At 37.9% G+C, this 23,748-nt stretch overlaps 1 protein-coding gene across 1 annotated transcript; it reads right to left on the reverse strand.

Moving 5' to 3' along the window:
• Positions 1–4,676: 4,676 nt before the first annotated feature.
• Positions 4,677–11,810, reverse strand: RAD51AP2 (RAD51 associated protein 2). Its single transcript, XM_037812640.1, has 3 exons — positions 8,552–11,810; positions 8,112–8,195; positions 4,677–4,795 (listed from the first exon to the last, which is right to left on the reverse strand). Exons 1-3 carry the CDS (start codon positions 11,808–11,810, stop codon positions 4,677–4,679), a joined length of 3,462 nt encoding a protein of 1,153 aa, XP_037668568.1.
• Positions 11,811–23,748: the final 11,938 nt, after the last annotated feature.

The raw sequence follows: 23,748 nt of genomic DNA on the forward strand, positions 1-23,748 counted from the left end.
GATGGGCCAGCTGTGGATTATGAGAAAAAGAAGTGTCAGGGATAACTCCAAGGTTTCTGACCTGAATAAAAGAATACAGATGACTTACACTGAATAGGAAACTGTGGGAGGAGCAGTTTAGGAGAACTAACAGGATCTCAGTTGGGGGCATGTTATTTTCAAGATACCTAGTAGACATCTCAGTAGAGATGCTGCATGGACGTATGCAAAATTTTTTTAAAGAGGTATGCAAGATTTTTTTAACTGCATGTGTTCTATATGTGTAGATTTTACAAAATTATAGAAACATTAAAATTGAAGATCATGAGTTTATCTTTTGCCCATATCCTGGAAAGTTGAAATAGTTTAATGACTATTTCTACTGAAGGCACTATTATGGCATGTGCCTGTGCTTTAAAAATATGAAATAGAGATATATATCAAGCATACTTTCAAATAATTATATATTTTGTAAAAGAAAAATGGAGTAACTTAGGCTAAGAGATTTAAAATGGAGTCAGAGAGCTGTGCATACAGAAAAGCCCTTACGCCACCCCAAACCCCAAAACTGGTGGTTATAAGTGAAAACTAAGCAGCTAACAAAACCATTCCCTTTCTGAGAAATAAAACCTATTACCAAGACCTTTGTCCTAACCAGCTTCTCCTTTTTTTCTTCTTCCTTGCGGGTGACTGAGCTTGTACCTCAACTTACCAGGCCTGGGCCAGGGGACCTGATATCACCCCCTGGGGAGGGTAGTAGGTACGGGCGTTAGTGCCCTCTGCAGCCCCCCCGAGCCTGAGGAGCGAGGTCAAGGCAGCTCCCTTTTCCTCACCCAAAATGCCACTGGCAGGGGAGGCTTGCCGGAGGAAACCGCCTTTCTCCCAACCGCCCTTTCCTCACTTCCTTATCTTACCCGCACACTCCCCTGTGCCAAGGCAACTCCTGCCACCGCCAGCGCGCATGCACCGTGGCCAGAACAACTCCCGCCCGCTGCAACGGCTCCTGCGTCCTCTCAGAACCAATCCTAGCCCCTATCCCTTCAGTATTGCCATTTAAGGCTACTTCACCTCTTTTCCAGCCCTGCCCTTCTTACCAGCCTATATAACCTGTGATCACCCCTGAATAAAGACTCTCTCTCTCTTTGGCGCATACTCCTACTGGATGAAGAGTGTCTTGTCCTTATCGCCGCCCTCCACACCTTGCACGCCTCCCGCCGAGGACCCGGCCAAGTCCTCCGCCTCGCCCTCGCCTCCGGGAAAGAGCCCCCGCCGCCGGTACCCTTTAAGCAGCCCCGAGAGCTGAGGGCTCAGCTACCGGCCGCCACTCCCCCCAGAAGCAGTAACCGCGACCGCATTCCTCTTTTTCCTCTTGAAAACTCTTGCCTGACATCCCCAATTTGGGGCACATATTTGGCTGATATCTGAATCTGTGCTTCCCAATTTGCAATTCTAAGACCCCAAGTAAATGCTTTTATTGTTTTACAGCTCCATTTGTTATTTCTTGGTGGACAAAGTGTTATAACAACATAGGGAAAATGAGGGCTAAACTTGACTTCAGGCCCTTCTGATGTCTTTATATCCCATTCCCCTTTGCCCAAGGGTTTTCTTTTTTTTCAGTAATATAAACTCTGCAACAAACTATTATATGTCTATGTAAATGTGTAATGTCTATGTAATTGAATAAATTTCCCAAACTGATGGCATACATTCTTTTAGGTGGCAACTTAGATGAACTAAATATCATCTTCACTGCATATATTGTGCTCCGGTTTTGCTTAACTAAATAAGGTTAAACAGATAATACTAATTCAGAGGATTGTGTACTTAAGGTACTGTCAACAGAACTTTTTCAAGTTGATTTAATATAAGGCTCTGCTTCTTTTCTCAGGCTCACTGTAATACATTCAAAAGCTTGTTACTTTAAACTGAAGTAACACAGAGCTTTTCTAAAGTTGAATAAAGGCAAGCATTTTTTAAAGTGAGTATTATTCTTCTGGTCTGAAAGCATTCAACTTGTTCACTTTAAGAGCAAAGACAAAAAGAATAAGGTAGAAGGGGGTGGCTTTCAATTAAGAACATATTCAGTCACAGTCCCCAATGTAGCCTCTCCAAATCTGCCAAGAAGAGACAAAAACAGAAGAAGAGCTAAAATGTCACCTCCCCCCTACACTCCAAATTTCTTCCTCCTGAGACAGGACCTCACAGCACAGGCAGGAGGGGGATGATGGTGTGTTTGTTTATACGTGAGTTTCAAAAGGAGATAGTGGGGGAAGGGATGCTTGAGTGGTGGCACAAGCAGCAGTATGCTTTGCATTTTAGGAAACATCATCCCTACAAGGAAATGTAGAGCAAAGCAGCGGCTGCACCAGTGGCACAGGAAAACACAAGCAGTACAGTGTGTGCTGAGAATTGAACCTCATCACATAGTCAGTTCAGAGTATGAGAGAGCAGCCAGTGGTTGAGGATGAATATATCATTTATCAGAGAAAAGATGGCTGGAAGCACACAACCTGTACTCAAAGAAATAGATCTGAGAAGAGAACTCAACATTCACACATGGTGAGAAAGAACTAAGAAAAAAGGATCATCCAAACCCAATGTGAAGACAAACTTGATTGTGATGAGATTTACCTTGTAGAAAGATAAAAGAAAAATCCAGCATTTGCCTTATAATAATAAAAAAGAGGAGGAGGTGAACACTTGTGGGAAAAAAAGTAAAAAGAACTGCTTTCATGTGACTCAAACAAATAGCATACTCCTGAAAATAATCTAATGCAAGATCCAGAAAAAAATTTCAGTAAACAAACATTCTAAATAGTATTAATTAGTAGTAGTTATTATGTATCAGAACTTTCCTTATGTGCATATGTGTTAGTTCATTTAATCCTCACAATAATCCCATGAGATATTATTATCCTATTTTTTAACATGAGGGCTTGTCCAAGGTCATAAAGCTATTAAGAATTCATAAGTTCATTCACTCAATGAGTATTTTATGAGTATTTACTAGGGGACACTTGCGATAATATTAGTGGGGGAACAGGGAGAAATCTGCCATTCTGGCCCACAAGGGCTGGTTCTGCAGGAAGGCCAAAGAATGCACTAGGAACTAGCAAGACATAAACTTTACTGTGGGAACTTACTCACAGGAGAGAAGGGGGAAGTCAGTCAAGCTGCTCTGATGGCGGCTGGCCCAGAGCTCAGTGTGAAAGTAGTCCACAATCAGGCGGGGATTAACAAGGCTGGTTATAGAGCCTCAAAACAAAGACATTCCAAAGAGTATGAGGACATAGACATATGAGGGGAGGGGGGTTGTAACATAGGAAAGATGAACTATCCTCAGGGCGTCAGATGACACCTCAAGGGCTCCGGAGAAGAGCAAGGCCTGGGCTGACATCCTACACAGAAAAGAGCCTGGTGCCCAGTTTATAGCTTACACCGACCATCTTAGGGAAGTTCGCTTAAACATTAGCTGACCCAGGTCACGCAGGCTGCTTTTGGATTTCACAGAGTGTCAAGAAGAGGCCTGGGCCTTGGGATCCCACACCTGCCTTCAAAGAGCTTACATTCTAGCAGCGGGAAAATTACATAGTGTGTGAGAAAATGATGAGTTTTGTAGGGGGAAAAGGAAGTTAAAGCAGGATAGTAACGTTGGAATTTGAGTGGTAGGGAATGGAAATTAATAGAGTTGGATTTAAAGTGTTTTTAAGTGAGTCAGAGAATCTTTACTTATAATAGGATAATTTAATCCAGTCACATTTATTTTGTGAATTGATACCTTTAGTCTTCCATTTGTAGTGATATGCTTTCTGGTTTTTATACTTTCTTGATGCTTTCACTTTTCCTTATTTTTTTGCTAAGGAGCTTGTTTTATTGTTACTTCTATGTCTAGTGTTTTGAAATATTTATTTTATTCTATTGATGACTACCTTTAAATGTTATATATTTCTCTCCCAATTTCAAACATAGAAAATCAGCCCCCTGAAGGCAAGTTCTTATCCATGATATCTCTATTCTACCACTGGCTCTAACAATACCTGGCATATAGCAAAGGTATTAAAAAAATACTTTGTTCTATAAATGAATAAATGAATAGTAGCTATTAACTACAAAATCATAAATCTGCTCTGTGGCCAAAGACAGATAGACTCTAGAGGAGGAAATACAGATAGAAAAGAATGCAGAGCAAAGAGGCAATGAATGCTACAAGGAGAGAAGCTTTATCCCATTCCTAACACTAACTATGTGAAAAACTTACCCATGCTTCTTGCACCTCTATTTTTTCATGTGAAAATTGAGGGGAGTGGATCATAACAAGGTTTGTCACCTTTTTATGGGCCACAGATCCTTTTGAGAAACCTATAAAGGTTATTAATATTCTCCACAGAAAGATCATATATATATGTATATATATATTATGAAAAATAATAAATCAATATGTTTCAAGAGATCATGAAAAGCCCTTAGTGTCTACATTGGTAATATAATATGAAACATCAATGAACTATTTTATAACATTAAGAGTAATAACATAATTCACACAGACACAAACTCTCATACTTTTAAAAGAGAAAATCCAAAAACCCCAATCTGGAAAAAAACATTTATCCAGAGAAATTAAGAAAACATTTCTAGATGTTCTAAAATGCTTGGAAATGTAAAAGTCCAATATCTTCATTTAAGTTCTTATAACACATTTATTTCAGGTAGGGATGAAGCTGTTTAAGCTTAGCTTTTCTTGACAAACCAATCCTGATTGGTCGACTGCATGTCTTAAGAGGATGTACTCTTGAAATTCCATGTGAAAAATTACTACCTAAAAAGATGACAATAGAATTACATAAATTACCAAAAGTTTCTATGCTTTAAAATGTTACTAACTTCTAATCATGATAACAGCAACATCTACTGAGCAGCCTAGTGCTTTAGGTGCATTATTTTATTTAACCTTGTCCCCATTTTTAAAATAGGGAAAGCCAAGCACAGAAGAGTTAAGTAACTTGCCCAATATAAAATAGCAACTAAATAAAATCAATATTCCAGTCAGGCAGACTTACTTAACAATAACCACACAACTATATAGATTTTAAAGTCAACCTGATGTACTGCTTTAAGGACCATGTTTTTCTATTAGAAACTAAACAACTATGTATCTTGTTAATGGTTATGTTTGGCTTCTAATAGTGATTATTATCAGTAATAGAACTCAAATGTGTTTCATCTGTTATACACCATGGAGAGCTTTGATTTTGAAATTTTATTTAACATTATAGTACATCATTTTTAAAAACGTTCAAAACATTTCAAGGAGACACATCTATTCTTGAATCAGTAATACATTTATTCTTGAATCAGTTAACCAAATAGGTAGGTTCAACTGCTCTTGACAATGAAATACAACATATCTCTAACTTTCTGTGTTCTCTTTTTTTTAGTAAACTGTAGGTAAAGTTAGAAATGTAAAGCAGGTTTTAATGAATTACTATGGCCTTAATATAACAGCACATTAACTAAAAACAGTGTAACCAACCCAAGGTTAAATCTGACAAAAGGTTAACAGCATGATGTCTATTCAGTTGAACCAAACAGAATCTCAGTATGAATTTATGTAAATATTTCATATTATAAAAATAAAATTACATGTAAGTGGGGAAAACCACAATTAATAGCTATAAATCATTCTATGATACTTTATGCAATGTTAAGATCATAATTATAAAAAGGAAGAGAAGTATATTTTATTGATAAAGATTTTTCTAAAACTTAAAAAACTTGTCCAAAAAGGGCAAAATTGCTGAATCTTATCTGATGTACTAGATTCTGTTATAAATGAGAAAATTTCAGCAATTTATGCTGTGCATGTCTTTATTATAAGATTACTACCTCAGAACAAAGCCATGATTAAGTCTATTTGATTACTTTTGCTAAGTATCTTTCCCCTTTCCTTTTCTAACATGATAGATATGTCTGTTAATTTTGAGATGAGTGAGAAGTTGGGGAACTGATTTGTATCAATAGCAGGCTTTTGCAAACCACATGCCCTTAAACAGTCACTAAATTATGGTTGTGAGGATATACTTCCTTATCTCCTTAGATTTCCTACCTTTTTATTTAACAGATCATAATTCTTTTCATTATTGCTATACACTGTATTAATTTATTGCTTGATATTATTTTAAAATTCTGTTCATTCAAGCATACTGCCAGAAAATTTGTTCTAAAAGTCAGTGTTTAAAAAACTCAGAAAATTTATTAGTGGTGTTTTAGAAATAACACTACCTCAATTATTTTCTAAATCCTTGTAACTCAAAGTTGTATCTACATCTGCTGGGAGCCTGTTGGAAATGTGGAATTTTATGTCCCTTCCCACAACTGAATCAAAACCCTTTAACAAGATCCTCAGGTGATTCCTGTGTACATTAAAGTAGGGGAAGCACTGGCCTCAATGACACTAAAGCACCCGGCAGACTGGCTGGTGCATATGCTCAAAATAGTTCAAAACACTCGCCTCCATGTTTGCCTCCCCACGGCGCAGAGAGGCAGGCTCTGGAGCGTCAGTGGTGAGAGCTGCAGGTTCACTGGAGGAGGGACCATGAGGACGGGCGGGCAGGTACCGGTGTCGGCGCCCGCTGCACCGGGGGGTGCTGCTGGGTTCTGGCGGACCCGCCCCCGGTGTGCCCACCTGCTCCCCACGCTCTGCGTGTAAACAGCCCTCGGATCACCCATGCGCACGCTGGAAGTGGGTAAGGACCTGCTCCCATCGATCGGGTCAGTCCCGCCGACCTCGCACGTCAGTTTTCCTGTTTCCAGACCAGGAGGCACGTGGACTTGCGCAGGCGGAACCAGGTGGCTCCGGGTTCGGGTGTTTCAAACACATGGACATTTCTTTCCTATTTGTGCACAGACTTTAATCCTCCTCATGTATCTATTTCATTATCCCAATCATGATGCATCGTACTCGCGAGTCTCCTCCACTCAGCACAAAAGCGTTCCTAAATCAGCGTTGATCTCTGCCAGGCTACCCCTGCACGCCTGCTTGCACACTCGGAGCAGCGCTGCCGCAGTGACTTCCCGGCTTACGGAAGGACAGACCCCTGTGCCCCTGATCTCCCAGGACGGGGAGAACCTAGATTATTTCACCGCGAGCTCAGAAAAGAGCAAGAGCCCAGGGGACGTCGTGGGCCTCTCAGACAACGGATGGAGTGAGTTGTCTAACTTTCCTTTAGTTTTATCTTTTAAAATAGTAGTCAAATGTTTAAATGCCATAATCATAAATTGCGATAATATGCCTATTGTTACTCAAGTTTTAAAAATATGCAAAATTGTCCATATAAAGAGCCTCTAACAATAAAAAGTGACAGGGAAACATTGACAATAAATGCATTACTGGGAGTGACACCTCATCAAGGGAGCTCCAGCTGAGACAAGTGCCTCGTTTTGTTTTACCAACGACTGCAGCGTACACGAGATGCGTGTGTGTATTAGACGTGTGCACACACACACACACACACACCCCTGTCCTACCACACAGTTATTGCAGATATTTTAACACAGTTTTGGTGAGGTCACTTCTCAGTCGTATTCTAAATGGCATTTTAATTTTCAGCCAATTTTTAATTTCTTATTGGAATTTGCATCAATTCATTTATAAGTGTTTACAAAATATTAAATCTTTGTGTTTATTTTCTAACAACTTATGTATGTATATTTTCCTTATGATAAAAATACAATGCAATAATCTTAGACGGTATTTAGAAAATAAAAATCTTACCTCTGTTAAGTAAATAATTCAACTTTTCTTCTCTAAATTCATCATAAAATAAAGCAGATCTCTGAGGCAAATATTTTTCACAATCTGAAAATAAAAATCAATATATTATAAGAAAAAAGTAACTTTTATATAAACTGTCAGTACTAAAGGAAATTATTTTTTCGGAAACATTTCCTTCCATTGAGTCCTAGTGTCTATAGAGAAATGCAGCAGGACTCTTCAGAGCTCCTTTAAAAAGTTTGATAACTTATTGACTTGCAGTTCAGTATATCATTTAATGTTTGAACAGCCTTCATGCTCAAAATATAAGAATGCAATAATCATCTTAGAAAATATTCCAGAAAATAATTAAAAGTCTTACCTCCCTTCAGTAAACAAATAAATTTCTCTTCCTTATGTTCATCAGAAAATAAAACAGGTCTGTGAGGTAAGGATTTCTCACAATCTGAAAATAAATATCAATACATTATAGCAATAAGTAACTTTATACAAAAATGTTAGTACTATAAGCAAATTATTTTTTCAGAAATACATCCTTCAATTGACTCCCAATATTTAGAGAAATATAGCAGGACTTTTCAAAACTCCTTTTAAAAGTTTAATAGCTTCTGGCATTTGACTTCACTGTATTATTTAATGTTTGAACAGCCTTTTATGAGAAAATAACATTTATCAAAAAATCTTTTCTTAAACTTTATCTCTATCTCCTTTTGTCAAAATTACACATTTTGCCTACAAAGGAAAAAAACAGCATCTTCCCCCCTTTCATGTGAAAGGACATTTTAAAAGTTACTGCCCTACCTTCCCCGGGAGAGGAAGAGGGTAATTCTTCCTCTGATGCTCGTGGCCAGCAGTGTTCACAGGGCCCTGACTGTTCTCCCTTATTGGGCACCGTTTTCCACTTGAAGGAACTTTGGTGGCTTTTCTGCATGTTGGGACCTGCTCTAATATCACAGAGCAAAGAAGACCCACATTTTTTGTTTCCCGTACCCATTTTCAAGTCTTTTTGTGCCTCCTTTTTTAACAGCTCAACATCATTACTGTCTCCAAAGTAATTTTCTTGCCCATTGTTTGTTGCCACAGTGCTTAGACTTTCTTTGTCTGCACTAATTTCATGAAACATACGAAGTTCTTCAAGCACTAAATCAAATTTACTCTTCATTTCAAAATCTTTTACTATTGTCAGAGCTTCTGTTGGTAAACACTTAGCAGTTAAGTCCTGAAAACAGTCATTGCTCCCTGCACTCAAATCAGTTTCAAGATGATGATTAACACATTCTGCAGAGTCATTCTTTGGATAAAAATGCTTTGAATTAGCTAACTCACTTTCTTGCAAAATACTCTCAAATTCCTTTCTGTCAGCTATGTTATTTTGATTAACAAATGTTTGGTTTCTCTGTATGGCATCTTCCACAGTTAAAGTCTTACTCATTAATGAAACTGATTGAACAGAAAACACACTATCCACTGAAGAAAAGCCATCTTTCTCTTCCTTTTCTATCTTAATATGTTTAAGAACTTGGCAACTATTACTTAAACTTTGTGTTGTGATGTTTATTTCCTCCTTCAAAATTAAGTCCTGTTTCTCTTCTTTGATTTCACTTAGTGGGTTCCTGAAATTTAGCATCTGGGCTTTAGTTGTGGTATCAGTTTCTCTACCACGTGTTGTGTCATGGCTTGCCAGGATGGCCTGTTGCTTAACATTGAAGAAATCTTCACAAATCCACTTAGAATTCAAGCTACTAATCTTACTATGGTCCTGTTTTCTTTCAGTATCTAAATCTTGTTTGTACATATTTACTTGAAAAAACTTTTCATTAATATATCCTTGGTTGTTCTGTGCAAACTGAGGATAAGAATTAGCATCATTTTTAACAATAATAGGACTAAAATGAGCCAAATTTTCCACATTCATGACTTGTTCAAGACAGTTCTCATTCTTGTAACTAAATTCTTTTGTCAAAGAAATTTCATGCATGTCATCAAAATCCATTAGAGGAATTTTTTCATAAGTATCAAAAATTGGAAAATGTGTATTTTTAGCAGCCATACAGAATGAATTGGTGGTTTCTTTCTCACAGCCTTCAAAAGCACGTTCAGGTTTTAATAGCTTTCTTTTCTTTAACATAGGCTTCATATTTTCTTCGAATATACTTGAAAAAGTTGAAATCCTTACTAGATATGCAGTATGATTTCGTACTAGGATATTTTTTGGATAATTCAAATAAACTCTCCATTTGAGAATGTATTCCTCTTCTAATGTACAATCAGCTTCAATTCTTGTTAAAGGGTCCAAGTTATGGAGCAAAAAAGCTAGGTTGTTTTTCAGTGTGATAGTAAGAGGTTCTGAGACACTAGTTTGCAAATATATGCTAAATGCTTCATTCTTTTCATTGACATTCATATTCCTGCTTATTAAATTCTGAACCCCAGTTTGCTTTCTGCATGTCAAAATTTCACACCAAGTTAAAATAGTATTATAATTTTTATTTTCTGAAATATTTTCAAGGAAATTAAAAATTTCTGTAATGAAACTTTCAAAAATGTTGCTTAAATATAACTTTTTTTGCATAGCATATTGTAGCTGTAGCATATTATCATTTTCTTCACCATTTAACCAAACAATTTTTATTAATGTTTTTTGGCTATCCAATGTTCCTATCATGAGAGGCTTTGATTGTTCTCCATGTGTATTCATGGCTTTTAAATTATGAAAACCTTCCTTGCCTAAAAGGTCTATTTCTAATAATTGTAGCAAATTCAATTTTTCTCCAGTTTTTTTCAGATTTTCACATTTTGTCTGGTAATTATTCATAATCCAGTAACTGGCACTGTTTGTTTTCAAAATATGTCTACTGTTACAGTCCCAGCTTTGAGATTTTTCCAACCTCATAGGTATGTAACTGTCCAGGCATGTTTCTGCTTCTCCATTTGCATTTTCTAGTAGAGTGAAAATTTCTTCAGAGACTCTTACATCACACTTGATACTACTGTGATTAGAGTAGCTGAAGCAGATCAAGGCGTTTTTCCTCTTGTGAGTATTTTGGTTGCTGAGTGACTGGCGGTTACTTTCACAACATTCAGAAAGTATACTTTCTGCATCCACATTTTTTTTATCATTCTGTAACTTTTGCTTCTTAACATCAGGTCTATTTTGGGAACAGTAAATGTTTGTGAAATCCCTAACATATGCCTCATTTTTGTCATTCTTTTTCTTTGCTATTTCCTTTAAATAGACAGAGGACATTTTGCTATTTAAATCAGTTGGAAGCTCAGGGATACTTATTGTGCCGCTATCTCTAAAATAGCTGGATTTGGCAATTTCCAAGCTGGACTGATTTTGATATTTTGGTATTTTTAGGACAGTAGCCGCAATGTTATTTTCTCTTTTATTGGATGACATAACACTGTCAGCTTTACATCTGTTCTCAATTTCAGGAAGTGTTGCTTTAGTCTCCTTGTAAAAGGTAACATCTACAAATGGATTTTCTGCCTCTTTTATGTAACCGTTGTCTTTCTGACGACTGCGTCTGCCTTGGACGGAATCGGGTTTTCCGTCTTGGTTTTGAAGCCCGGGCACATCGCGGACGGCGGTGTGGGGCGGAGGGCGAGCAGCCTCTGCTTGCGAGCTGGCGCCATGGAGCTCCTTGGAGCCCTCCCCGCCGCGCCGCCCGCGTTCCCAGGAGCTTTCTGGAACCCTCAGCCCAGATGCGGAACCCCGTGAGGGCACAGCCTGCCGACAGCGCCTCCCTGCAAACTCAAACCCGCTCTCCGGGCACCCCCGGCTGCTCATCTGCCGCCCACCGACTGACTTCCCCACACAGGCGTCTGCGCGCTTATCGAAAATCGAGCTCGTTTGAACCAGGAGCGCCTCGAAGGGTCTGGGCGGCAACTCCCAGACTTTCTCCACCTCAGACAAGCGGGGCACCACAGGCAGCCGCCACCCTGCCGCCCGGACCGCGCCACGATCCTCCAGGCGGAGCCGCTTGCGCCGGGGCGGTTCACAACCAGGGCCCTCGGCAGGCGGGAAAGAGGAGGCAGGTCGCCCGAGCGCGGCCATCCGCGGCCAGTGAGGCGGGAGCGCCACGCGCGCCCTCTGAGGGGATCTGTCCCAGGTCCCGGCCGAGCTGCAGCTTCCAGCCGGCGGGAGGCGGTTCCGCCCCGCCCCGGGCCCGCCCCCGCCACGCCCCTCCCAGCCTGGAGTCGGCGGGAGCCTGGGAGCCCGCCCCGCCCCGGCCCCGCCCCCGTTCCAGACCCCGCCCCCGCCGTCCCGCCCCCCCGGCCGCTCTCCCGCGCGAAGCCGCGGACGCGGGGAGGTTCGCCTGTGCTAGCGGCTCTCAATAACGCCACGACTTCCACTGGTTGAGACATTTTTTTCCCTCACCCTGGTAGAAAAAAAAAATAATAATAAAGGTTAAAGTCAGAATCTCTCTCTTTAAAAAACTTGGTGAAGGGAAATCGCTGCATTTTTAAAATTCTAAGATTCTGTGTTTACCTCAAAAAGGGTTCTCCACAGTCGCTCGAGCGTCTTGTCCGGTGAAGTCGTGGCGCTTCGGACCAGAGCTCCCCGTATCCCGGGAAAACTCTGAAACCTCAACGAATCATCCCAGTGGAACTTAAAATCAGATTTCTACTTTATTATAAAGTGCGTTTGAGGAAAAGAAGGCACTGACTGGTACTTAACAAGCTGAATATTTCAGGAAAAAGTTGGCTCGAGTGTGTGAAAATTATTAATCTTCAGTGAAGAGTTATTAATCTTCACTTTAGACTATAAAAATAACTTTCGTATGTGCTGTAGGGTTTTCTTCTCCAATATTGTGGCTAAAATTACTTCACATATATATAAAATTTTATCTTTGAACTATTCCATTTATTGGAAGCATAAATAAAAATACAGTCTGACTCATCCTATTAACAGTTATTTTTAAACTTTTTTTTCCTTTTTCATCTGCTTTGAGACTCATTTCTTTATGATTTCCAGTCAGTTCTGACTTTTGTGAATTCAATACTCATAAAGAAAAAATTATTCTCAAGATGTTTATTATTATCTACATGTTTATTAAGAGACATGTAACTACTGCTTGGTAATCAAAACCCTCAGTCCCCTTGGTGGTTGTTTCAAAGCTGGTATATATTATGTTCCTGGTGATAAAAATTTATAAGAACTACATTTGTATGCAGCAGGAATCCTGATCTCGGGACCAGGGGAACATATCTGGCAACACACACTAACGTATCACTTTAGGTGATAAGATGTTCATCAGCCTCTTGTCTGGTAAATACTCTTACATACATTGTGTTTCCGATTCTGGTCATTTGCTACTGCTTTAGCTTGTCAATTCCTCAGAGAACTGTTTGCTTAAATTAGCAGAAAGTCTGGCAGGATGAGTACTTCATAAACACTATAAATAAGAAAGTGTCAGGGGTTCCCACTGCAGATCAGGGAGTTCTCAAAGTGCTACTTTGTATTCCTTAGGTTCCCATGCTTGCCTTCCCCCAGATTGTCCACAAATCTACATTCCATTCTAATGCAATCTGCTCTGTGCTTGGGTCAGCCCAGAAGAACAGGCCTGCAGAGCTAAGGTGGATGTAACTGGTGGACTAACATGATATCGAGAGTACGTTTTCCAAATGTAAAGTAAATGCCACAGCTCTGTGGTTTCTAGATTAATCTGTACCTCTCTGTTTGACTTTTGACTTCACTTTGCTAGTATGCCCAGGAACACCTAGATCTTCCCAGGTTGTTTTTTTTTTTTTTAGATTTTCATCACGACATTTTTTACAGAGTCCCCAGTTCCCATAGATGCCCCCTATTATTAATACCTTGCATTATTAGTGTGGGACATTTTTATTATTGGTGAAAGAATATTATTATAATTACAACTGTACTATTAACTATAGTCCATGGTTTACAATAGGGTTCCCTGTTTAAAAAAAATACCATTCATCGTTTAAAGATTAGAATTCAAATAATCCCCAGTAGTATTAAATTTAATTCAACGAAAGTTAGAAAACTATGTCCAAGACACTGTTAGGCATACAGAAATATATAGGGTTGTTTTCTCTACGCTGAAGAAACTTACAGCAGTAAAGCCAGGAAAAGGAGTTTTTTCTCACATTTACTTATTCAAACATTAAGTAATAACCACTCCCATTTCAATCAAAACCTGTTGAAATGGTTTTATGTAGGTTCTTTGCTTTCCTTTTTAACTACTATGTCAAAAATAGACCAGTTAAAAGTGAGGAAAGTAAAAAGTTGTAGCTTTAACTTGTAAGACTCGGAATATAAATGAGATGTTCAAATCTTACCCACACCCACCCTTCAAATCCCATTTGAAATGCCATATTTTTCCATACAACTTTACCTGTCCTTATTAACAGTAAACTGATCTTTAAAGGCAGCACCTGTCTGAGTCCTTTTAGCATGTTCAGACATGATGGATGAAAGAATGAATGAATGAGTTCATGAGACAGACTCTGCACTAAAGATATGGCACAAGCTCCTGTTAGAGTTGTCAGAAATTCCCACAGTACCTGAGGATGTCTAAACTCCAACGTCCCTAGCATTACCTGCCAGATGTTCACACCTAGGCCTTACCTTAACTTTTGCAGCTTCATCTTTGTTTTTTCATTTTGCTTCGTGCTGCCTACACCAGCCCGCTTGCTATTTTCTTGCCCTCCCATGCATAGTCTCAGTGTCTGTCTCTTTCTTCACCTGGCAAAATCCTATTCAGCCTTAAAGGTCTTGCCCCCAAGTTACCTCCACTATGAAAGCATCTCTGCTCCTCCCCTGTCCTATCTAATCCCTGGGTGGAATTACTTGCTTTTCCATCTCTGTTCCCATAGTGCTCTATTTTTAACTATTATAGCACTTAGTCTTACTGTAGTTAGTTGTTTACATGTCTGCTCCATTTGATTCTGTGTTAATCAAGGACAAGGATTTATTCATTTTTTGCATCCCCAGTACCTCACACTTAAGTACTTCAGTTAATGAGAATAAATGAAATGACATTACTGATAATACACCTTCACCAAATCAAATGGATTTAATGTTGTCTTGAGAGTGTTTTAAATTTTTGGTTTTTGGTTGGCATTATATATTAAAGTGTAGACTTGCTGGAAACTATACCACCATCAGAACCAACATTTGACTCTAAGGATTACTGGTTTTAATATCATTTCAGTTTCATGGTATCCAGATAATTGACACAGCAGTTTATTTTCTCTTTTGTATCTTTTAATAAATCATGAATATGGTAAATAAATAAGCTAAACCTAAATTTCCATTACAAATTGAGAGACATTAAGATATATTTGAATACATAATAAGAATGGATAACAAAAATCCTTAAACTAAATATAAGGGGTTAGAGAGAAAAATACCACCCCTTACTAAAATATTTTAAAGAAATGTTGAAATAAATAACACAAATAGCACTTTTCATCAAGCCAATGATAAGTGTGAGGTGAGATAATATCTAAGGAAACCATGATGCTCTGCATATCCACATATGCAATTAACTTTTCAGCAGTGCATAATGGTAAATAAAAATTTACATTTTGCTGTAATTTACAGCAAATATACTCTTAAGTGAGAAAATGGATGTGCAAATGCTTAAAGCTGTTAACCACCACCTTATTCTCAATTTTCATTAATGGTGCCATTGTCTACCCAGTCTAGAAACCCTAGTGTTATTAATTTTTTTTTTTTACTCTTTCCCCAACAACCGAACTCATGTAGACATTGATCAAGTCTTGTGGATTCCACTTCAACAATGACCCCCAAATTAATCTTATCTTTATCCTTAATGCTTCCACTTTAGTTGAGGCCCTCATCCTCACTTGCTGCTAATATTGTAACATCTTCTTTTTACTAAACTCTCCTCAATTTCTGTCCAACCCCCACACTACAAAAAGAGTTCTCTTCTTAAAATATAAATCATATTGTTACTTCCTTACTTAAGAACTTCTACTGGCTCTTTGATACTTACAGAATAAAATAAAAATTCTTTAATTGAGCACAGTTTCTCATAGTCCAGCTGCAGACGTTTTCCAGCTACAATGTCTACTTGCACAGCACCCCTTCTCTCCTACAGCATTGTATTTACCATTCCTTAAACACATGAGACGCCATAGTTCCAGTCTTTGGCACATGCTGATTCATTTGCCTAAAGTGCCAAGTCAGACCTTACTTAAATTCTTCTGAAGTGATTCATTCCAAAGTTTACCGTCTTCTTGAATTTTTAGACACATACAGTTTTATCTATTCCTCATTCTTTTTTACTTCTAAATCTTACCTCATTAATGTTCTATTATATTTTCTGCATGCTTAGCTAGTCAGAAATTATCTTTTTCCTGAGCACTAAGTTTTGGAAAACCAGGTGGGAATGTTGACTACTTACCACATCTGTTTGATGTTCTAATAAATTTCAGCATCAATTAAAAGATTCTTTGTCACCGAAATAAAAGCAAGAGTTTGTATCATATTGGAATGCATGCAATTGAAAATAACATCTCTTTTAAAAAAATAATTGCATCAGAGCAGGAGGATGTGAGAAACAAGCACTATTTCTAAAAGGAATAAATGCTCACCTGATTGTGGAGAAAAGAATTTATTCACGATCTTGCAAGAACGGGTGCCCAACCAAAATGTGGGGGGTTGGCACACAGAACAATAGACCCAGCAGTATTTATTCCCTACACCTAACTCACAAGTCCCATCCCTATTTCTCCAGTGGCTGGATACTCCAGAGGTTGCATTCTATTCGACAAGCCCATGCAAATTTGAAATGCAGGCAGGGCAAACTGGAAACATTTGAAATAAGTTTCCTGCACGAATTTGCAACATTTGGAAGGGCTGGAACATATCTCCACCCCTGACTATAATGGTTATGCCCAGGCCTCTTTAGAGCCAGTCTGGGCTAGTTTGGTATCAAGTTATGAAGCTATTTTGGGAACTTCTACCCCCAAGTCTCCACCTTGTAAGGATAGTAGATAGTGGGCGGATAAACAGGGGGACCGACTGTGGATAGTTGGCGGATAAAGGAGGACCAACCGTGGACTACAATTTGTCTTTTTAACCTTCTGCCAATTCCTGAACTGCCCCACCCTGCCAGGCACACCTGTCCTGTATGAAAGCTTAACTTAATCTCATTCTCACAATGAGAAGGGAGGGAGTGAAGAGTAAGTGCACCACAGAAGATTTTTAGAGCACATGGATACATGACATATGAATTTGTAAAAATCCATAGAACTGTACAACACAACTAGTGAACCCTAATGTAAATGATGGACTTTAGTTAATTGTGTATATATATTTTTTCATCAATTGTAATAAATGTACTATGTTAATGCAAGATGTTAATAACAAGGGGAGCAATGTGTGAGAGAAGGGGCATATAAGAACACTCTGTACTTTTACTCAATTTTTCTATAAACCTAAAACTGCTCTAGAGTCTATTAAATTTGAAAAAATTGTGAATTCTTTTCAAAAAATTAATTATAAATATTTTTGTAATTACACAAGCTTATAATTATTTAGATTGCTTTCTTGTTTTGTACAATTTTTGTTGAGAAATTTAGTTATTTTGGTTTGGATACACAATAAATACTTAGCTGGATATTGCAAATATATATAACTTCTTTTTACTTCAAATGTTGAAGGAATTAAAATACAAAATACATTTAACATGAAAACTATGGTGAATATACTTTAACTTTTGATCCTGAAAGCAATATAGAATAGTAGTTGGTTGGTAGGCTCTGAAGTCAAACTAAATTTGAATCTATAGTCCATGTCTTCCTAGCTGTGTAATTTGAGTAAACGACTTAGCCTTTCTGAGACATATATTCCTGTAAGTGACGTTATAAAGTAGAACATACCTCATAGACTGTTGAGTGCATTAAATGAGATAAACCAAGTTAAGCATTTAGAAAAGTGCTGGGCACACTGTAGGTGTTCATTTTATTAAAAAAAAAGTTATAATGGTTATTATTACCATCAAACCAATGGTGTGCTGGCGCTGTCTCCCACAGGCTTGGAAGTTCTGATTGTCAGCATCTCTTCCTAAATCTTCAGTTCAGTAACTTTATGTGAGTAGCCTGATGTGGGCCATGGTGGGAGTATTTATAGCACAGAATAAGCACAAATCAGTGTGTTTTTTTTTCTTTTATTCCTGGAAACTCTGTTAAACAGTTACCATCATACTACCGCATCAAACTTTATCTTACAATAGCTTGCATTGCTCCCTAAATCAGTTCTCGCTGCAGGGTAGGAGCCATAGTAAGCCAGGTAGTTTGTTATATCTTGTCTGCCTAAGGTCAAAGACAGGCAATTAGACTGATTCTATATTGATGCCAGAATATATTCTGAAAGCTTTATTTTAAAAAAACAACAAAAGAACTACTGTCAATTTGTTTTCTTCTATTTTGATACATTTTTATAAATGGAGAATTCAAAATGAGTTATGTACAAATAATTATTTCAATATTTTCACTTTGTTTATAGTTCTAGGATTTCAGAATTGAAATCGGTTCAGTTCAAGGGAAAGTAATGGATTAAAAGAATTTTCCTGTATCATTACCAAGTACAGAGTATAGTCACTACTTACTATCAATCAATAAACATTGACAAATGAATAATTGTATAGTCTTTTACATGTACTTTTAAAAGCACTTTTAAATGGATTTCCTCATTTGATGATTTAATAAACTCTTTGGATTTGATATCTATTATGTACAAGGAATTGTGCCTGAAAATGAGGTAAATTCTGTGGCATTAAAGTAAAATCCCCATTTCTAAAGAATACATTCAATCTGGTGAGAAAAGAACTATGCATGGAAAAGAATGACTAACAATATTTGGCAAATCATGTAACCTGGTTAATCAGGCCATTTGGCAAATCATGTAACCTGGTTAATCAGGCCATTCACAGCTTTGTCTTAGACTATTTTCCAACCTTATATCCAGTCACTCCCTTGCTGTCTGCTATGCCTGTTATTTTCCAGCCACACAAACCATTTGGTATTCTCAGAACACTCCATGCTTTGTTGTTGTTGTTGTTGTTGTCGTAATTCAGTTCAGAAGACATTTATTGAGCATCTGTAGTGCACCATGTAGTAGGTACTAGAGATTAAAAAACAGGACATGTTTGTTTTCAAGGAAACTACAGTGCAGAAGAAGAGACAGTAGAATTTATTTCGATATAATAAGATAAGTGCTACCAATGAGATATATCCAAGGAACACTGAGTTGGGGACCAAACATATTCCGGAGCTTTAGGGAAGATATTAATGTTGAAATGGTGCTCAAAAGCTGATTCTTGAAAGATGCCTTCATTCATTCCATTCCTACAAGACTACAGTTTTCTGTAAATCATCCCTTTTATTTGCACTAATCACTGTTCCATCTGTTTTTCCTTATTTTGTTAGACATCTGTTGTAATATTCATAAAATTATATAGTATTTGCATATTTACCATCTCCTCCCCTAAATTATTAGCTCCTTGTACTTTGGACAGTTATCTTATTCACCTTTGTATTTCTAGCATTTAGTATGGGACCTACCATACAGCAGTCAATGATAATTTTTTTAATTTTTTGGCTTGAATACATATTAAATGAGTAATTATAAAATAAGTACTATAAAAAATAAATACTGAATTCCAGTCAAGCAAGATGGCAGTGTAAGATGCTCCATGGTGCATGTTATTGCCCCACAGAATCTTTGAACCATTAGTAAAAACTGACAGAGCTATCTTCCTCAGAACTCTTGAGAACAGTTAAATGGATGCAGTACCTGGGCAAATGCTGCTTTAAAAAAGGATAGGACAAGCTTGTGGCACCTTTGCTGACCCCTCCTGTCACCCCTCCCCAGCAAGGTGTGGAGCCAGCCTGCACTATCATTGGGGGTCCCTGGCCCTGTTCCGGAGGGAGCAGAGTAACCCCTGTGTTCATAATGCGGTGCGTGTATGTCTGTGCCCATCTATCAGGAGGTATCCTGTAGCCTGAACCAGGAAACTCCTCTCTGGCTGGCTCTCTCAGAACTTGCCCTGCAGATAGAAGCAGCTGGCAGGCAGCTAAAGCAGTACAAGAAACGATTAAGTCAAAGTGGCCTGGGGAAAAGTACTACCTGCTGCAAGCCATACGACAGGCACCTGGGAAGAGGAGAAAGCCTATTTCATAAGGAGTAGAGGGGCATCTGAATTCCTGTAAATAGGGGAATTCCTAAGGCCACCAGCAGGCCACAACCTAGGACAAGATGCATGCTCAGAGAGGTCCTAGAATGTTCTTAATAGGAGGGTTAAACTCTGAAGCAGAGCAGAAGCCAAGACAGAGTCAATTTGCAAAGACTTTTTGTGTCGGTTTGCTTGTTTTTATTGATTCCTGGCACTCAAGGAAATCTCTGTCATATCACTAGCTGGATACAAAAGTAAGGAACATGTAGCTCAGAGGCTAAATCTCAGAATTAATACTTTAAAATAGTAAAATGTACAGTTGTAACAGAGAAGTTAGGATTTAAGGACTGATTATAATTATTGAATCATTATATATTTATTCCTTTTTACTTTCTGGTATATTAGAGTAGACAGAGGGAAATACCTGAAACCTGAACCATAAGTTCAGCTGCCATGATCTCTGATAATGACTGTATAGCCTTTACCTTGTGCCCTTGTGATTGTAAAAACCTTGTGACCAACCTTCACTTGTGCCCATTTATCCAGTTTTTTTTTACTTTAAAGTTTTCTGATCGCTGAAGACAGCCCCTAATGTATATTAATGAAGGGTTTTAGGTCAGCCCAGAACTAACCCACCCCAACCCAGCTTTTGGCTGAAGCTGGATCTAACCAAAATGGGCCCGCCTGACATGCACAGTAGCTTAGACTTTAACCTACAAGTCACCTCATTATAATACTAAAAATCATGCCCATCATATTAAGGCTGCCAATTTCTTACATACGTTCTATTACTAAGCATGTAATCACTCTGCACATGCTCAATAATTAGACCACTTCCAATTATATCATCTGGGGCCACTGTACTCATTATCTTAAATCCTTCCCAAATGATACTATAAAACTATCAGAATGATTGCAGTTTGGGGATACAGATTTTGGACTGATAGGCCATCTGTTCTCCTGCCTCATGCCTAGCAATAAAACTCTTTCTCTCTTTGAAACCCTGGTGTCTCAGGAATTGGCCATTTGAGCACATCAGGCAAAAGAATCCACCGCCTTGGTGTGGAAACGCAAAGTGCAACAAAAGTTTAAAAGACAAACAAAGAAACAGGAAAATGATCCATCCAAAGGAACAATATAAAAATCCAGAAACTATCAATGAAGACCAGACTTTGGGCATACCAGACAAAGATTTTAAAATAATGGTCTGTAATATAACCAAGGAGATAAAGGAAAACACAGAGAAAGAACTAAGGGATATCAGGAAAACAATGAATGAACAATATGAGAATCTCAATAAAGAGATAGAAATTTTAAGAAGGAACCAAACGGAAATACTGGATTTGAAGACCACAATAACGGAAATTAAAAATTCCCTATAGTATATCAACAGCAGAATGGAGCTGGTTTAAAAAAAAAAAAAGGCAATCAGTAAACTCAAAGACAAGGCAACTGAAAAAAATCAGGCTGAGGAACAGAAAGTAAAACAGATGGAAAAGAGCAAACAGAACCTAAGAGACCTGTAGGACATCATCAAGTGTACCAATATACTCATTATGGGAGCACCAGAAAGAAAAAAAGAGAGAATGGGGAAGAAGGGATATCCAAAGAAATAATTGCAAAAACACTTCCCAAACCTAACAAAAGACGTGATATGTACATTCAAGAAGCCCAAGGAACCCCAAACTTGATAAACTCAAAGAGAAACCATGCCCAGACATACAACAGTCACATGGGCAAATACCAAGGACAAAGAGACAGTTCTGAGGGCTGCAAGAGAAAAGCAACATGTTATAAACAAGGGCACCCCAATAAGTTTAAGTGCCAATTTCTCATCAGAAGCCACAGAGGCAAGAAGGTAGTGGGTTGTCATACTTAAGGTGCTGAAAGAAAAACACTGTCAGTAAAGAATTTTATATCTGGTGAGACTGTCTTTCAAAATGAGGGAGAGATTAAGATATTCCCAGATAAACAAAAGCCAAAGGAGTTTATCGCCATTTGACACATCCTATAAGCAATGCTAAAGGTAGTTCTTCAGACTGAAAGGAAAAGACACTGGATAGTAGATTGAAGTGACATAAAGAAATAGTTCTCGTAAAGGTAACCACATGGGTAATTATAAATGCCAGTACTATTGTATTATGCTTTTTTATGTGTAACCCCACTTTTTACCTCTTACCAGTTCTAAAATTCAAAAGCATAAAAAGTAATGATAAATCTATGGTTTGGGGTATATAATGTATAATGATATAATTTGAAATAAGTACAACAAACAGGTGGGTAGCAAGGGGTTTATAGGAACAATGTATATGTGTGCTATTGAAGTTAGGCTGGTATCAATCAAGTACTAACCCAAGCAATTAAGCAAGAAAAAAAAATAAAAGACATCCAAATTGTAAAACAAGGAGTAAGACATTTTCTATTTACAGAATACATGATCCTATATATGGGAAGTACTGTAAAGTCCACAACAAAGCTACTAGAGCTGATAAACAAATTCAGCAAAGTGGCAGGATGAAATATCAGCACACAAAAATCAATAGTAATTTGATACACTAGTAATTAACACATTGAAGAGGAAATCAAGAAAAAATTCTATTTACAATAGCAACTAAAAGAACCAAATATCTTGTAATAAATTTAACCAAGGGTGTTGTTCCAGTTTGCTAAAGCTGCCAGAATGCAAAACACCAGGAATGGATTGGCTTTTATAAAAGGGGGTTTATTTGGTTACACAGTCACAGTCTTAAGGCCATAAAGTGTCCAAGGTAAGGCATCAACAATCAGGTACCTTCACTGGAGGATGGCCAATGGCTTACGGAAAACCTCTGTTAGCTCAGAAGGCATGTGGCTGGCGTCCACTTGCTCCCAGGTTGCATTTCAAAATGGCGTTCTCCAAAATGTTGCTATTGAGGCATTTTGTCCTCTCTTAGCTGCAGCTCCTCTTCAGAATTTCACTCTCAGTTGCTCTGAGCTCCTTCTGTTTGTCAGCTCATTTATAAGGCTCCAGTGATTTAATTCAGACCCACCCTGAATAGGTGGGGTAACACCTCCATGGAAATTATGAAGTAGAGACTAGAGAAATAATAGAGAAAAACCAATGGAACCAAAAGCTGATTCTTTGAAAAAATCAATAAAATAGGCAAACCTGTAGCTGGATTAGTTAAGAAAAAAAGAGAGAAGATTCAAATTACTAAAATCAGAAATGAAGGAGGTAATTTTATTACCAAGCTTACAGAAATAAAAAGGATTATAAGAGAATAATATGAACAACAGGATGCCCACAAACTAGATTATCTAGATGAAATGGATACATGCCAAGAAATACACAACTGCTGAAACTGGCTCAAGAAGAAATAGACAGTATGAACAGATTTATAACAAATGAAGAGACTGAATTAGTTAGAAGAACAGCTTCCCACAAAGGATAGCCCAGGCCGTTTCCCACTGAATTCTATCAGACCTTCAAAGAAGAATTAATATTATCCTTCTCAAATTGTTCCAAAAAATTAAAGAGCAAGGAACACTTCCTAAATTATTTTATGAGGCCAGTATTACCAGGATATTAAAGCCAGACAAAGACATCACAAGATATGAATACTAAACACCAATATCTTTTATGAATGTAGATGCAAAAATCCTCACCAAATCCAGCTACATATAAAAAAAATTGCACACCATGACCAAGTGGGATTTATCCAAGGGATGCAAGGTTGATCCAAAACTCAATTAATGTAATATATTATATCAGTGGAATAAAAAACAAAAATTACATAATCATCTTAACTGACACAGAAAAGCATTTGACAAAATCCAATACCC

This window comes from Choloepus didactylus, chromosome 20 (genome assembly GCF_015220235.1).
Source record: "Choloepus didactylus isolate mChoDid1 chromosome 20, mChoDid1.pri, whole genome shotgun sequence".
NCBI classification, from domain to species: domain Eukaryota; kingdom Metazoa; phylum Chordata; class Mammalia; order Pilosa; family Megalonychidae; genus Choloepus; species Choloepus didactylus.

Coding starts and splice junctions, on each gene's coding strand:
- RAD51AP2 (XM_037812640.1), bottom strand. CDS start 11,810: ATGGCCGCGCTCGGGCGACCTGCCTCCTCTTTCCCGCCTGCCGAGGGC. Junction 8,196..8,551: donor CTCTTCCTCTCCCGGGGAAG/GTAGGGCAGTAA, acceptor ATTTATTTTCAG/ATTGTGAGAAATCCTTACCT. Junction 4,796..8,111: donor TATTTGTTTACTGAAGGGAG/GTAAGACTTTTA, acceptor TCATCTTTTTAG/GTAGTAATTTTTCACATGGA.